This window comes from Rattus rattus, chromosome 3 (assembly GCF_011064425.1).
Source record: "Rattus rattus isolate New Zealand chromosome 3, Rrattus_CSIRO_v1, whole genome shotgun sequence".
Lineage (NCBI taxonomy): Eukaryota > Metazoa > Chordata > Mammalia > Rodentia > Muridae > Rattus > Rattus rattus.
Window position 1 is genome coordinate 205,750,268 of NC_046156.1, and position 17,780 is coordinate 205,768,047.

General features: G+C 41.5%; 1 protein-coding gene across 1 annotated transcript; it reads left to right on the forward strand.

Moving 5' to 3' along the window:
* The first annotated feature begins 15,770 nt into the window (after positions 1-15,770).
* Positions 15,771-16,196, forward strand: LOC116896064 (endogenous retrovirus group K member 7 Pro protein-like). Its single transcript, XM_032897054.1, has one exon. The coding sequence runs from the start codon at positions 15,771-15,773 to the stop codon at positions 16,194-16,196; it is 426 nt and encodes a 141-aa protein (XP_032752945.1).
* Positions 16,197-17,780: the final 1,584 nt, after the last annotated feature.

Below are 17,780 nucleotides of genomic sequence, written 5' to 3' on the forward strand. Positions count from 1 at the left end.
TCTAGCTCTCCCTCCCACAGGATTTGGGTTCACGGAGCTGTTTGACCAGGTCCCTTCAGGTCCTGGTACTGTCTGGACCATAGGGCACCTGCAGCTTGAGTGCCCCATCTTCCTGTTTCCAGAGACTATTCAGTTTCCTCTTGGGCCAGGGATGTGGGCAAGAGTGGGTAGTACTGGTGGTCTTGTCTGCCCTGCAGTCTCAGGAGTTCCCACCTGTCTGGGCGATGAGCTCTCTCTCCCACAGGGTTTGGGAGCAGGGAGCTTGGGCTGGGATCCTGTACATTACTTTTTATGTAGGGTTATTTGATTCTCTGGAATTTACCATCTTAAATTCTTTGTATATATTGAATATTAGCTGTCCATCAGATTTAGTATTGGTAAAGATCTTTTCCTGATTTGTTAATTACCAATTTGTTCTATTGACAATGTTCTTTTCCTTACAGGAGCTTTGCAAGTTTTTGAGGCCCCATTTGTCTATTGTTGATCTTAGAAAATAAGCCATGGTGTTCTGTTCAGGAAATTTCCCCCTGTACCCATGTGTTCGAGGCTCCTCCTCACTTTTTCTTCTACTAGTTTCAGTGAATATGATTTTATGTGAGGTCCTTGATCCACAACCCTGAGCATCCATCTCACAGTCTGAGTGTTTCTTAGAAAAGTTGACTTAGCAGACTCAGCTGTGCTTCTCCAGAGCATATACCAAATGATGCTTCAACATACAAGGACACATACTTCAGTATGTTCACAGCAGTCTTACAATAGCCAGGAGCTGGAAAGAACCTGGCATGGACTTTTTAATGATGCTTCCATCTACCTAATTTTTAACTCTCAGAAGTGCCCCCATTAAGGTCAATTGAATTATTTCCTAAAGATTCCACTCACATTTCCTTAAATGTCTGTTTGTTCCTGTTTACTAAGTGAATTCCTGGGTATGTGTTAAAGTCTACTCTTAAACCCATCCCTCTCAGAATTACTCCAGGCTCCTTAACCCTCATCCCAAGTCCTTGGATCTGTGTTGTCTATGTCACCCAGTCCCTGATATTTCATTCCTTTTTTCCTTCTGGGGGATGGTGGTGGCAGGAACATTGGTTCTGAATGTTTTCTCTGCTGTTGAATAGTTGAGATGTTCACATATTTGTGGTTGTTTCTATGTTTTCTCTGCAACTATAATTGGTATCATTTAGCTTTTAATGGTACAAGTAATACTGAGTCTAAACATTGTAAACTAAAAAGAGTAAATATTTTTTAGTCTTCCCAACTCTTCCCAGTTGTTGTTAGATTTATTGCCTAGAATTTTAAATGTACTTCTAGAAGTAAATTTCCATGATGAAAAGTGAGAAAAAACAAAATATAATCAAACAGTTGTACTTAGTATTCTTTTAGTCTGATACTTTCTTTCCATCTAATACATCTGATATATATATATATATATATATATATATATATATATATATATATATATATATATGCAGTTAATTTCCCCATAAGTAACTAAAGACTTGAGCAAGGAGACTGGCTTCTGTTTAACTAAACTAAGCTGACATTTCTGGTCTGATCTCCAAATCTGAAAGGCCATGAAGAGATAGAAAACAGCTCCATTTGCAACTCAGCCCGTGAGTTTGCCAAGCTGCATGCTAACAGCAACTCCAATGGCTTTCAAACACTCCAAACTTGGAACAGTCTGGGCTCAGCCTTATTCCTAGCCTATTCAAACTTCAACGCCATGTTTTAGAATAATTCCAAATACCGTACTGGAGAAGAGCAGTATGCTCAGTAGCATGGCTCATTGGGAAATGTCTCTCCCAAATGACACAGGTGCGCCATTTGTTTTCATCTCATTTCTTCCCAAGGCAACAACAGATGCTTTGAAGACATTTAATGGAATCCTAAAATTTATGTCCACTGTTCTATCAAGTCTTTAAACCAGAATTATCAAGCTTTAGAATTGCAAGAGGATAATTTGTATCATTCCCACTTTAAGCATAAACAGTTTCCAATGTGAATAAAAAGTGAAGTGTGGCCAAGGGCTGCCAGTGATAGTAGCAACAAGGCTCTAATGTAGAAAAGCATCCATCAAGTCAAACAAGAATTACAGGGAAATGAAGCAATTCTTTATTAAAGCTCAGTGCCAATAAAAATGAAAAGTCAAAAGAAATATGAATCAAAAGGAAATTGCCTGCCTCCCAAACCCATTGGGGACAAATGACTCTGCTAAATCATACTGTCACTTCTTCATACTCAGCTCTTTATTATGAATGATAAATGCTCCAATTATACTAACACCTGCCTTGGAGCATGACAGCGCCCATGTTGTTTATTCGGTCCAGTCCCCTTTCCAAGTCAGAGTGAGGTTCTGTTACTCACCTTACCTTGGGCTGTAAAACATTGACCCTGTTTCACCTGGGCTCCCTTCAAATGGCTGCGATCAACTACATACATCAATGGGATCAGGAGTGTGGCATGAGAGGAAAAAAATGGAGTCATTTCTTCCCCAAATTTTGTCTGCTTTGGGATGTATTTTCTGGTGTTGTCATTTCCTTAGTTTCACGTTTTACGATGTGGTTTTTCTTCCATGTCTTTGACCATTGGGCAGCATCCTGTCCTGTGTCTTCTTGCCTACACATGCTGCTTCCTTTCTTCTTAACAGTCACAGAGTTCCAGCATAGCTTTGGGCTTCTGTCGTCATGCCTGCACATTTATTAGAGTCTTTTGTGATGTGGATTGAATTCTATTTCCAAGTGGGAATTCTGTGATGTAGTCATCTGAACATTGACCAATAAACATGCTCTACGCTACCATTTGAATAGGAAGCATCACTCTCGGTCTAATGTGGCTGGACACTTAACACCCAGTTAGAGGTGTTGTTTTGAGAGATTTTTGGATTTTTTTGAGATATAAGAGTTAGGTAGATCACTTAGACAGCCATAAGTGGACCCTGAGACTTACAGCTTCTTCCCCTTTGGGCTTGGTCTTCCTTTTTACTGATTCATAAAGATGTGCATCTGTTGAACTGCAAGCTTGCACTGTCACAAAGACTCCAGCCACCAAGACTTCCTTGCCAGAGGCATTGAGTTCTTGAACCATGAGCAAAATAAAATTCTCCTTCCCTGAGTTGTTTCTCTCAGATATTTGGTCACAGTAAAATAAAATTAAGCAATAAAGTCCTAAGCAATTTATATACCCTTATACACTCTGTGTGTGTGTGTGTGTGTGTGTGTGTGTGTCTGTGTGTCTGTGTGCTTTTATTACCTGTGCTGATAGTTTCTTGCAGATTAGCTTCAACTGTAAATGAAAATGTGTTCTCACTATAAGTGCCTTACTGCACTTTGTGCATCAAATACCTCTCCTACATATGTTTTTTGAAATTCCCAAGTAGAGTTCATCACTTATGCCTGACCATATTTCTGTCTAAAGCACCAGGCCACAGGATGATCTTGCCCCAGAACTGGTTTTGAGTGTGTGAGAATAATTTTATTTAAAGAGGTTTGCCAGGGCACTGTTATGCACCAATGCCTGTGTTGTGGACCATCTTCAGGGAGTGGCAGGACTAATAGGCAAGTTAAGGAAACTGTGCTGTGGAACGTATCTTGTGCTCATACTGGTAAGAGAAACATTAAGTGACATTATAAGGAATAGAATTTATATAGTGGTTGAGAGTTAGAGAAATGAATTGGCTGTCCTAAATTTAAAATTCTACTTAGTACAGAACTGGAAATAAAACTCATGTTTTAAATGTGTACAGAGTTCCTTATCTATGGGACACTGGTAAATATGGCCTATTGCTATCTTGTGCATTCATGGAGTATGCAGGGAAGACATCATTATGCCATTGTCTAAGAGAAATATTGCATTTACTAAGAAAATAAATAATTAGGATTGAACATTTCACTTAGTTATTAAATGCCAAAATTGTCATGTGTCCATGAAACTTAGCTACATGGCCTCATTATAATACAAAATCTAAAATGTCAATGGTAAAAGAGTGGGACAGACAGATAGGGAAGGAGGGAAGCAGGGTGGGATGGTAGTTTACTTGAGACTAAACTGTCTGACAAAAAAAAAGTGTCTTCAACTTACAATCTATATGACCTTGCCTGCCAATAAGATGTCATCACTCATCCACGATGCAATATGCTGTGTTTCTCTGAGACCAGAAAGTCCCTGGCTCATTTAACATGGTCTCAAAATGAAACCAATTTCAGCTGTCCTCTAGCCTGAACTGTGAAGAAGTGTATGCACCCAGTCATTAATCTTCTTTACTTTTATTTATGGAAGCATCACATCTATTTGTTGAAAATGCAGACCCATTTCCGGTTTTAACTTCTTCCCTGTGCTCATAGGCATCTTTGTGCACAGATGAATTCATGGGATGGAATCAGGTAGCCTGGATTTACTCCCTTTCTTGGATACTTCAGCTAGCTAGGGTCATGTGGGAAAATACAAAGCCCTTCTGAGTCCCAGCTGTCAGATTTGGTGGACAAATTGAGATGATGCTCTGAGCATGTAGCTTCTGAGATTGATGCAGTGAGATTCTTCTCAAAGTCAACCTTTAGCACAGCACCCGGATCATAGGAAGGTTCATATTAGTGGAAATAATTGTATAGAATCATAATCTATTTTTAATGACATCTTAATATCCCAATTGATGAGGAAAAGTAGCGTAATCCTTCTTTAAAATATTCCTGACAGGGTTTGGGGATTTAGCTCAGTGGTAGAGCGCTTGCCTAGCAAGCTCAAGGCCCTGGGTTCGGTCCTCAGCTCTGAAAATAAAATATTCCTGACATTGTATTAGCAGGATGACATCTTGCCTGCACAGTTAAGTGCTGGTGATTTGCTTTAAAATGTCTAGTTCTGCATAAGTAGCAACAGTAATTAAAAGAGCTGTTTAATTAGTCTTACTATTCTGCATTATAACAAAAACTAGAAATACCTTTCAATAACATTGAAAATGTTACCTGGGAGAGATGCAGTACCTCCTGGGTGAACATGGAAGTCCTACTTTTCCCCAAAAACTAATTATATAGTTTCATTTTTTCATCTTTTGTTGAATGTTTTACAGGCTAATAAAAATGTTAGCTACTCTGGAAAATACTAGTCTGGGAGACTGAAGAGTGTTTCTACAAAACTCACTTCTATCTTCTTTCTCTCTTTCCATTATATGCAGGTACTTGCATAAATATTCTCATATAGATTTTCTTTATCACCATCATTTTTTTTATATTTCTCAAATACAGTTTATTACTGACATCGACTAGTATGTTTGCAATTTCTTTTCTTATTTTTTATATTTATTAACTTGAGTATTTCTTTTTTTTTTTTAATTTTGGAACTTACATTCTTTAATATGATTATATGGTAGCTTGTCAGATTTTTATAATTAAACTATATAGGTTACAAAATAGAACACAGATGATATGCTATATATATACATATATACACATATATGTAATATTTTATATATAGAAAATATCAATTATTTTACAATGTTTATTGATTATATTTGCCACTTTCTACTCTTCTTGAGTCCCCCTGCTCTATGTCCTTCCCAGATTCATGACTTCTCTGATTTTTGTTATTAATTATCCCCTTAGTGAAAGTAGCACTTCCTATATACACAGTGTAGCTGTCCACTATGGTATGACAACCTCCCAGTGGTTTCATCCCCAAAGGAGGGTGACTTTTTTCCCCTTGGCAACCATCAACTGCCATTTGGAGTGACTTGATTTTGTGTGAGAAACCGCAGCTGGTTGCTCTGTATCTGCTATGTCATGTCCAGAAGTCAGTGTTTTACAGCTCTCCTCTTCACCCAACATCATTTATGGTTTCTCCGCCCACCCTTCCGGGAGACCGTGTATGTCTCTAAATCAGCTGGAATGTGCAGCTATGTAATGGAAGCTACGGAAATAGAACTTGGTGAAAAAAATAGAAAACTGTAGTGAGCCAGAGTAGAAGTTAAAGTTGGGGCTAGCTATGCTTTAGGTTAGTTAGTGGTTACAGGTATGTTCAACATTATGTAGTATATACAACTTTATCTACAACTGACATTTACAAAACAACCTTCTTATTGATCCTTTGTGATTTTCACACCATGCACCCCAACCCTATTAAATCTCCCTGTCCTAACCCTCTGCCACTAAAATATCTCCACTTTAAAGAAGATAAAACAAGATAGAATTAAAAAAATCTTGTAGACTCTGTAATGTGTCACAGCATGTCACGCAGTATACTCTTTTGTTTACACATCCTTTTTTTTTTTTTTAAATTAACTTAAGTATTACTTATTTACATTTCGAATGTTATTCCCTTTCCCGGGTTCCGGGCCAACATCCCCCTAGCCCCTCTCCCTCCCCTTCTTTATGGGTGTTCCCCTCCCCATCCTCTCCCCCATTGCCGCCCTCCCCCCAACAATCACGTTCACTGGGGGTTCAGTCTTAACAGGACCAAGGGCTTCCCCTTCCACTGGTGCTCTTACTAGGATATTCATTGCTACCTATGAGGTCAGAGTCCAGGGTCAGTCCATGTACAGTCTTTAGGTAGTGGCTTAGTCCCTGGAAGCTCTGATTGCTTGGCATTGTTGTTCATATGGGGTCTCGAGCCCCTTCAAGCTCCTCCAGTTCTTTCTCTGATTCCTTCAACGGGGGTCCCGTTCTCAGTTTGGTGGTTTGCTGCTGGCATTCTCCTCTGTATTTGCTGTATTCTGGCTGTGTCTCTCAGGAGCGATCTACATCCGGCTCCTATCGGCCTGCACTTCTTTGCTTCATCCATCTTGTCAATTGGGTGGCTGTATATGTATGGGCCACATGTGGGACAGGCATTGAGTGGGTATTCCTTCTGTCTCTGTTTTAATCTTTGCCTCTATATTCCCTGCCAAGGGTATTCTTGTTCCCCTTTTAAAGAAGGAATGAAGCATTCACATTTTGATCATCCGTCTTGAGTTTCATGTGTTCTACGCATCTAGGGTAATTCAAGCATTTGGGCTAATAGCCACTTATCAATGAGTGCATACCATGTGTGTTTTTCTGTGATTGGGTTACCTCACTCAGGATGATATTTTCCAGTTCCAACCATTTGCCTACGAATTTCATGAAGGCATTTTTTTGATAGCTGAGTAATATTCCATTGTGAGATGTACCACATTTTCTGTATCCATTCCTCTGTTGAAGGACATCTGGGTTCTTTCCAGCTTCTGGCTATTATAAATAAGGCTGCTATGATCATAGTGGAGCATGTGTCTTTTTTTATATGTTGGGGCATCTTTTGGGTATATGCCCAAGAGAGGTATAGCTGGCTCCTCAGGTAGTTCAATGTCCCATTTTCTGAGGAACCTCCAGAATGATTTCCAGAATGGTTGTACCAGTCTGCAATCCTACCAACAATGGAGGAGTGTTCCTCTTTCTCCACATCCTCACCAGCATCTGCTGTCACCTGAGTTTTTGATCTTAGCCATTCTCACTGGTATGAGGTGAAATCTCAGGGTTGTTTTGATTTGCATTTCCCTTATGACTAAAGATGCTGAACATTTCTTTAGGTGTTTCTCAGCCATTCGGCATTCCTCAGCTGTGAATTCTTTGCTTAGCTCTGAACCCCATTTCTTAATAGGGTTATTTGTCTCCCTGTGGTTTAACTTCTTGAATTCTTTGTATGTTTTGGATATAAGCCCTCTATCTGTTGTAGGATTGGTAAAGATCTTTTCCCAATCTGTTGTTGCTGTTTTGTCCTAACCACAGTGTCCTTTGCCTTACAGAAGCTTTGCAGTTTTATGAGATCCCATTTGTCAATTCTTGATCTTAGAGCATAATCCATTGGTGTTTTGTTCAGGAAATTTTCTCCAGTGCCCATGTGTTTGAGATGCTTCCCCACTTTTTCTTCTATTAGGTTGAGTGTATCTGGTTTGATGTGGAGGTCCTTGATCCACTTGGACTTAAGCTTTGTATAGGGTGATAAGCAAGGATCGATCTGCATTCTTCTAGATGTTGACCTCCAGTTGAACCAGCACCATTTGCTGAAAATGCTATCTTTTCCATTGGATGGTTTTGGCTCCTTTGTAAAAATCAAGTGCCCATAGGTGTGTGGGTTCATTTCTGGGTCTTCAGTTCTGTTCCATTGGTCTATCTGTCTGTCTCTGTACCAATACCATGCAGTTTTTATCACTATTGCTCTGTAATACTGCTTGAATTCAGGGATAGCGATTCCCCCTGAAGTCCTTTTATTGTTGAGGATAGTTTTAGCTATCCTGGGTTTTTTGTTATTCCAGATGAATTTGCAAATTGTTCTGTCTAACTCTTTGAAGAATTGGATTGGCATTTTGATGGGGATTGCATTGAATCTGTAGATCGCTTTTAGTAAAATGGCCATTTTTACTATATTAATCCTGCCAATCCATGAGCATGGGAGATTTTTCCATCTTCTGAGGGTTTCTTCAATTTCTTTCTTCAGAGGCTTGAAGTTCTTATTGTACAGATCTTTTACTTGCTTGGTTAAAGTCACACCGAGGTACTTTATATTATTTGGGTCTATTATGAAGGGTGTCATTTCCCTAATTTCTTTCTCGGCTTGTTTCTCTTTTGTGTAGAGGAAGGCTACTGATTTATTTGAGTTAATTTTATACCCAGCCACGTGGCTGAAGTTGTTTGTCAGCTTTAGTAGTTCTCTGGTGGAACTTTTGGGATCACTTAAATATACTATCATATCATCTACAAATAGTGATATTTTGACTTCTTCTTTTCCAATCTGTATCCTCTTGATCTCCTTTTGTTGTCTGATTGCTCTGGCTAGAACTTCAAGAACTATATTGAATAAGTAGGGAGAGAGTGGGCAGCTTTGTCTAATCCCTGATTTTAGTGGGATTGCTTCAAGTTTCTCTCCATTTATTTTAATGTTAGCAACTGCTTTGCTGTATATGGCTTTTACTATGTTTAGGTATGGGCCTTGAATTCCTATTCTTTCCAGGACTTTTTATCATGAAGGGGTGTTGAATTTTGTCAAATGCTTTCTCAGCATCTAATGAAATGATCATGTGGTTTTGTTCTTTCAGTTTGTTTATATAATGGATCACGTTGATGGTTTTCCGTATATTAAACCATCCCTGCATGCATAGGATGAAGCCTACTTGATCATGGTGGATGATTGTTTTGATGTGCTCTTTGATTCGGTTTGCTAGAGTTTTATTGAATATTTTTGTGTCGATATTCATAAGGGAAATTGGTCTAAAGTTCTCTTTCTTTGTTGGGTCTTTGTGTGGTTTAGGTATAGGAGTAATTGTGGCTTTATAGAAGGAATTCAGTAGTGTCCATCCGTTTCAATTTTGTGGAATAGTTTGTATAGTATTGATATGAGGTCTTCTATGAAGGTCTGATAGAATTCTGAGCTAAACCCAGGTCTGGACCTGGGCTCTTTTTGGTTGGGAGACCATTCATGACTGCTTCTATTTCATTAGGAGTTATGGGGTTGTTTAAACGGTTTATCTGTTCCTGATTTAACTTCAGTACCTGGTATCTGTCTAGGAAATTGTCCATTTCCTGCAGATTTTCAAGTTTTGTTGAATATAGGCTTTTGTAGTAAGATCTGATGATTTTTTGAATTTCCTCTGAATCTGTAGTTATGTCTCCCTTTTCATTTCTGATTTTGTTAATTTGGACATACTGTCTGTGTCCTCTCATTAGTCTGCCTAAGGGTTTATCTATCTTGTTGATTTTCTCAAAGAACCACCTTTTGGTTCTGTTGATTCTTTCTATCGTCCTTTTTGTTTCTACTTGGTTGATTTCAGCTCTGAGTTTGATTATTTCCTGCCTTCTACTCCTCCTGGGTGTATTTGCTTCTTTTTGTTCTTGAGCTTTTATGTGTGCTGTCAAGCTTGTGATATATGCTCTCTCCTGTTTCTTTCTGCAGGCACTCAGTGCTATGAGTTTTCCTCTTAGCACAGCTTTCATTGTGTCCCATAAGTTTGTGTATGTTGTACCTTCATTTTCATTAAATTATAAGAAGTCTTTAATTTCTTTCTTTATTTCTTCCTTGACCAGGTTATCGTTGAGTAGAGCATTGTTCAACTCTACGTATATACTTCCACGTATATGTGGGCATTCTTCCCTTATTGTTATTGAAGACCAGCTTTAGGCCATGGTGGTCTGATAGCACGCATGGGATTATTTCTATCTTTCTGTACCTGTTGAGGCCCGTTTTTTGACCAATTATATGGTCAATTTTGGAGAAAGTACCATGAGGAGCTGAGAAGAATGTATATCCTTTTGTTTTAGGATAGAATGTTCTATAAATATCTGTTAAGTCCATTTGGCTCATGACTTCTCTTAGTCTGTCTACATCTCTGTTTAAATTCTGATTCCATGATCTGTCCATTGATGAGAGTGGGGTGTTGAAACCTCCTACTATTATTGTGTGAGTTGCAATGTGTGTTTTGAGCTCTAGTAAGGTTTCTTTTATGTATGTAGGTGCCCTTGTATTTGGGGCATAGATATTTAGGATTGAGAGTTCATCTTGGTGAATTTTTCCTTTGATGTATATGAAGTGTCCTTCCTTATCTTTTTTGATGACTTTTAGTTGAAAATTGATTTTATTTGATATTAGAATGACTACTCCAGCTTGCTTCTTCCAACCATTTGCTTGGAAAGTTGTTTTCCAGCCTTTCACTCTGAGGTAGTGTCTGTCTTTGTCTCTGAGGTGTGTTTCCTGTAGGCAGCAGAATGCAGGGTCCCCATTGCGTATCCAGTTTCTTAATCTCTGTCTTTTTATTGGGGATTTGAGACCATTGATGTGAGAGATATTAAGGAATAGTGATTATTGCTTCCTGTTATATTCATATTTGGATGTGAGGTTATGATTGTGTGCTTTTCTTCTCTTTGTTTTGTTGCCAAGACGATTAGTTTCTTGCTTTTTCTAGGGTGTAGCTTGCCTCCTTATGTTGGGCTTTACCATTTATTATCCTTTGTAGTGCTGGATTTGTAGAAAGATATTGTGTAAATTGGTTTTGTCATGGAATATCTTGGTTTCTCCATCTATGTTAATTGAGAGTTTTGCAGGATACAGTAACCTGGGCTGGCATTTGTGTTCTCTTAGGGTCTCTATGACATTTGTCCAGGATCTTCTGGCTTTCATAGTCTCTGGCGAAAAGTCTGGTGTGATTCTGATAGGTCTGCCTTTATATGTTACTTGACCTTTTTTCCCTTATTGCTTTTAATATTCTTTCTTTATTTTGTGCATTTGGTGTTTTGACTATTATGTGACAGGAGGTGTTTCTTTTCTGGTCCAATCTATTTGGAGTTCTGTAGGCTTCTTGTATGCCTATGGGTATCTCTTTTTTTAGGTTAGGGAAGTTTTCTTCTATGATTTTGTTGAAGATATTTACTGGTCCTTTGAGCTGGGAGTCTTCACTCTCTTCTATACCTATTATCCTTACGTTTGATCTTCTCATTGAGTCCTGGATTTCCTGTATATTTTGGACCAGTAGCTTTTTCCACTTTACATTATCTTTGACAGTTGAGTCGATGATTTCTATGGAATCTTCTGCTCCTGAGATTCTCTCTTCTATCTCTTGTATTCTGTTGGTGAAGCTTGTATCTACGGCTCCTTGTCTCTTCTTTTGGTTTTCTATATCCAGGGTTGTTTCCATGTGTTCTTTCTTGATTGCTTCTATTTCCAGTTTTAATTCCTTCAACTGTTTGATTGTGTCTTCTTAGAATTCTTTCAGGGATTTTTGTGATTCCCTCTGTAGGCTTCTACTTGTTTGTTTATGTTTTCCTGCGTTTCTCTAAGGGAGTTCTTCATGTATTTCTTGAAGTCCTCCAGCATTATGATCAAATATGATTTTGAATCTAGATCTTGCTTTTCTGGTGTGTTTGGATATTCCATGATTGCTTTGGTGGGAGAATTGGGCTCCGATGATGCCATGTAGTCTTGGTTTCTGTTGCTTGGGTTCCTGCGCTTGCCTCTCGCCATCAGTTTATCTCTAGTGTTACTTTGTTCTGCTATTTCTGACAGTGGCTAGACTGTCCTATAAGCCTGTGTGTCAGGAGTCCTGTAGACCTGTTTTCCTGTTTTCTTTCAGCCAGTTATGGGAACAGAGTGTTCTGCTTTCGGGCATGTAGTTTTTCCTATCTACATATCTTCAGTTGTTCCTGTGGGCCTGTGTCCTGAGTTCACAAGGCAGGTGACTTGGAGCAGAAAAGTTGGTCTTACCTGTGGTCCCGAGTCTCAAGTTTGGTGGTGGGGTGTTGCTTATGATCTCTCCGCGAGGGCAGCAACCAGGAGGACCTGTGCTGCCCTTTCCGGGAGCCCCCGTGCACCAGGGTCCCAGATGGTGTTTGCTGTTTTCCTCTGGAGTCAGAGATGTGAGCAGAGTGTAGTCTCTTCTGGTTTCCCAGGCGTGTCTGCCTTTTTGAAGGTTTAGCTCTCCCTCCCACGGGATTTGGGTGCAGAGAACTGTTTATCTGGTCTGTCCCTTCAGGTTCTGGTGGTGTCTCGGTTGCAGGGGACCTGCTGCTCCTGTGCCCTTATCTACGGGAACCCAGAGGCTGTATACAGTTTCCTCTTGGGCCAGGGATGTGGGCAGGGGTGGGCAGTGTTGGTGGTCTCTTCCGCTCTGCAATCTCAGGAGTGCCCACATGTCCGGGCTGTGAGCTCTCTCTCTCCCAACTTGAGTGTTTCTTATTTACATTTTGATTGTTATTCCCCTTCCCAGTTTCTGGGCCAAATCCCGCTAACACCCCCTCCCTCTCCCCTTCTATATGAGCTTCCCCTCCCCATCCTCCCCCCATTACCACCCTTGCCCCAACAATCATGTTCACTAGGGGTTCAGTCTTGGCAGGACCAAGGGCTTCCCTTCCACTGGTGCTCTTACTAGGCTATTCTTTGCTACCTATGAGGTTGGAGCCCAGGGTCAGTCCATGTATAGTCTTTGGGTAGTGGCTTAGTCCCTGGAAGCTCTGGTTGGTTAGCATTGTTGTTCATATGGGGTCTCGAGCCCCTTCAAGGTCTTCCAGTTCTTTCTCTGATTCCTTCAACGGGGGTCCTATTCTCAGTTCAGTGGTTTGCTGCTGGCATTCGCCTATGTATTTGCTGTATTCTGGCTGTGTCTCTCAGGAGAGATCTACATCCGGTTCCTGTTGGCCTGCACTTCTTTGCTTCATCCATTTTATCTAGTTTGGTGGCTGTATATGTATGGGCTACATGTGGGGCAGGCTCTGAATGGGTGTTCCTTCTGCCTCTGTTCTAAACTTTGCCTCCCTATTCCCTCCCAAGGGTATTCTTTTTCCCCTTTTAAAGAAGGAGTGAAGCATTCTCATTTTTGTCATCCTTCTTGAGTTTCATGTGTTGTGTGCATTTAGGGTAATTCAGGCTGCGGGGAGCAGGTGTGGCGGCAATCCCAAGATGGCTCCCAGGACTGCTGCCAAGTCTTATGACTAGCACCTGAATTCCTCATACACCCAAAAGTAAGCCACGCCCATCATGAGAGCTGCGCAGGCGCACCATGACACCAGATCAGGCCATTTGGAGTGGACCTATGAACTGAGACTAAGTTGACTGGACTGATGGGGCGTGGTTACTGGGTTTTTTTTTTTAGGGAGTGTGCTTGGGGCTAGAGAGATTGCTGCTTGCATGCAGAAAGAAAGGTTTCTGAATAAACTGCTTTGAGAAGAATGTCGTGGTGTCGCTCCTTTCTGCAGGATGGAGATGGAGACTACAAGTGGTGGCCGGTACAGGGACATTCGTTCAGAACTCATCACACTCAGGGTGGCTTGCCGGTAAGGTCCCAGGTAAGTGGGATGAGCTAAGCTCTTGTGTTGAGACTATAAGGTTCCTGGTTTTGGGACAAGTTGCACCAAGCTCAATGGGGAACTCGACCTCCGCTCAGACAGTTCACCAGGCCCTCAAGGATTTGTTGAAAGCGAAAGGAATCAGGCTAAAGAAAGACATAGTGGAGAATTTTTTAAAAGCAGTGGACCAAGTTGCTTCATGGTTTCCTGTAACAGGATACCTGACGATGCCCAGTTAGGAAAAATTAGGGAAAGACTTGAGGTTTGCCAAGGAGCAGGGGGCTTTTATAAAAAGAGTAATGCCAGTATGGAAATTAGTGAAAAATTGCATAGGAGATGAGGAAAGATGTGATGCAGAGCTAAAAAAGGGCAACGAGGCAACAATTCAGGTTAGAGAGGAACGCTTCCAAAAATCGGAGACCGAGGGAACTTCTAGCAAGGGAGATATGTCGGAAGACAATCTGGAGAGCATTGCAGACAGCTTAGAGAAAGTAAAACTGAAGGTAGAGCCATCAGCTCCGGGGCCGCCTCATCCACCGCCGTACGGTCTGGGCGGGGCAGAGGGACGTAGTCTACACCTGGAAACCTGGAGGGAACTGCGAGCCCAATGCTTCCTTGTATTTCAGGATGTGCAGGGCAATCGTACACATGAGCCACTAGATTGGAAGTTTGTCCAAAGACTGGCCGAAGGAGTTCACACATACGGTGTTACCACTGCTTATGTAATGGCACAGTTAGAATCCTTACATCGCTTTTGTATGACTCCTAGCATTTGGCAGAATCTGGCTCGTGCCTGTCTGACATCAGGCCAGTATTTGGACTGGAAGGCATACTTTATTGAGTTGCCACTGAGCAGGCTGTGGTCAACGCTCGTCACGGGCAGCAAGTTTGGGATCAGGACATGTTCCTAGGACAAGGGAGATTTGCGGCAGCTCAGATCAATTATCCTCTTCAGTATATGAACAAATCAATACCATAGGGACCAGGGCATGGAAATCCCTTCCTAATAGAGGAGAGGTGAGTGGAAACTTGACTAAGATCATCCAGGGACCCACCGAGCCCTTTGCAGATTATGTGGCTTGTATGGTGGAGGTGGGAGGCCGGGTCTTTGGGGATCCTGATACCGCCATGCTACTGTTGAAACAGCTTATCTTTGAGCAGTGTACTAAACCGTGCAGACAAGCTATTACTCCATATAAGGGAAAAGGCTTAGAGGTGTGGATGAGGCTCTGCAGGGATTTGGGGGACCTTTGTCTAATTTAGGGTTGGCCGCTGCCGTCATGCAGATGTCCCAAGGATGGAATGGCCAAAAGAATAATAACTGCTTTAAATGTGGGCAGCCTGGCCATATGAGGCGCCAATGCCCACAGCTAAAAGGAACAGGGGATCAATGGCCTAAGATGCCTGGACTATGCCCCAAATGTAGAAAAGGTAATCACTGGGCCAATGAGTGCCGGTCGGTTAAGGACATTCACGGGCAGCCACTTAATACCAGTGCCCGGCCAAAAAACTTGAGGAGAGGCCCCCAACCCCAGGGCCCGCAAATATATGGGGCGGTGTCGGAAGGATGGCCCAACCTGAATCCTCCGATGCACTGGGGCCGCCCTGGAGAGCAACAAAAGGAAGTGCAGGACTTGACCTCAGTTCCACCATCAGACTCATATTAACCCCCCGAATGGGAACTCAATTAGTGGATTCAGATTTTAAGGGCCCTTTAACTGCTGATACAGTGGGATTGATTTTAGGAAGAAGCTCTGTTACCATGCAAGGGTTAATAGTTCATCCTGGGGTGATTGATCCGGATTTTACCGGGCAGGTTAAAATAATGGTGTCTTCCCCTAGAGGCATCCTTGCGATATCTCCTGGGGATAGGATAGCTCAATCGCTCCTTTTACCTAGCTATCACTCTAAATTTCCTGCTAAAGATTTGGAACGAGGAAGTAAGGCTCAACCGGGGTCTCTAACATCTTTTGTTCCTTGGACCTTGACACCTGGCCACTGTTAAAAATGTCTATTGAAGGGAAATCCATATCCGGCCTCCTAGATACTGGTGCCGATCGTAGTATCATCAGCATCAAGGATTGGCCCACTGGGTGGCCAAGACAACAGTCAGAGCAAACACTGAGAGGACTAGGATATGCTCAAATGCCAGAAATGAGCTCTCGTATCCTACATTGGAAGGATGATGAGGGACATTCTGGTGAGTTTCAACCATATGTACTGGCCGTTCCAGTGTCCTTATGGGGTCATGACCTGATGAAAGAAATGGGCTTTATTTTAACTAATGAAGGGTGCTACAGCACGCAGGCCCGGGATATGATGATGGGAATGGGCTATGTCCCTGGAAGGGGGCTAGGCCGCTCTTTACAGGGCAAAGCCTCCCCTGTGACAGTCCGCAAAAAGACTAATTATGGCGGGCTGGGTTTTTCATAGGGGTCACTGAGGGAGCTTTACCCATTACATGGAAAACTGAGGATCCAGTGTGGGTTCCTCAGTGGCCACTTCCCTCAGAAAAGTTGAATGCTGCCCAGGAATTGGTACAAGAACAGCTAGAATTGGGCCACATATGCCCTTCTACTTCCCTCTGGAATACTCCTATATTTGTTATAAAGAAAAAATCAGGGAAATGGAGACTTTTACATGACTTGAGAGAAATAAATAGACAAATGGTTTTGATGGGCTCAGTACAGAGAGGGCTGCCATTGCCGTCTGCTTTGCCCAAAAATTGGCCTATAACAGTTTTAGATATTAAAGATTGTTTTTTCTCAATTCCTTTGCATCAGAATGATATGGTTAGGTTTGCCTTCATTGTTCCTTCTCAAAATCATGAAGAGCCTGATAAAAGGTTTGAGTGGACGGTTCTGCCACAGGGTATGGCAAATAGTCCTACTATGTGTCAACTATATGTTGATACAGCCTTAAAAGTGGTTAGACAGAGGCTTCCTAAGGTGAAATGTTATCATTACATGGATGACATCCTTATTGCAGCTCCCAGAGAGGAGTTGCTTGATGAGGCATATAGCTGCGGGGTTGCACAGTTAAGGGAAAGGAACTTGGTTGTGGCCCTGGAAAAGGTTCAAAAGGACCTGGTAGTAAATTATTTAGGGACAAAAATAACTACAAACCCGGTGTCCCCTCAAAAGATCCACATTTGCACTGATAAATTATGTACATTAAATGATTTTCAAAAATTATTGGCAGACATTCAGTGGGTCTGCCCTTATTTGTCTTTAACCAGTAAACAACTACAGCCACTATATGACCTCTTACCAGGTGATACCAATTTGAATTTTCCCAGATGTCTTAATGATGCTGCCAGAGCGGCTTTGAGTTTGGTGGAGCAGGGCATTCAAGTTGCTGCTTTGAAGTGCTGAGATGAGTCATAGCCTATTGTATTGTGTATCCTGCTGACAGAATTACAGTCAACGGGGGTCTTATGGCAAGGGGCTCCCTTGCTCTGGATACATCCAAAGATATCCCCAGTTAAAACACTTGTTCATTATCCCACCTCAGTGGCTCAGTTAGCCTTGCTTGGCATTCAGCAATGTATACAGTACTTTGGCATCCTGCCAAAGGATTTGATAGTTCCCTATAATGTAAGGCAGCTGGAAGTGTTGTCAGCCTCAATAGATGATTGGGCTATTGTGAGGTGCAGTTTTCAGGGCAACTTTGATAATCATTTTCCCAAGGATCCAATATTGCATTGATTACAGCTCATCCTGTGATTTTTCCTCATATTACTTCAAAAAATCCTTTATCGGATGCTCCGCTCATCTTTACAGATGGTTCCAGACGGGTTGTGGAGCACATGTAGTTGCAGGAGCAGCACCACTTACTATACAATTTCCCCCTACATCACCCCAAATTATTGAATTACAAATTGTGATTAAGGTGTTTGAACTATTTCCAGGCCCTTTTAATTTGATCTCTGATAGCCAATATGTTGTTAATATGTTACAATGTTTGGAGATGGTGGGCAAAGTTAATTCAAAATCTACCATTGGAAAATTGGTTCTA

Excerpts from the sequence above, each read along its gene's own strand:
- LOC116896064 (XM_032897054.1), top strand. The coding sequence starts at position 15,771 with ATGTCTATTGAAGGGAAATCCATATCCGGCCTCCTAGATACTGGTGCC.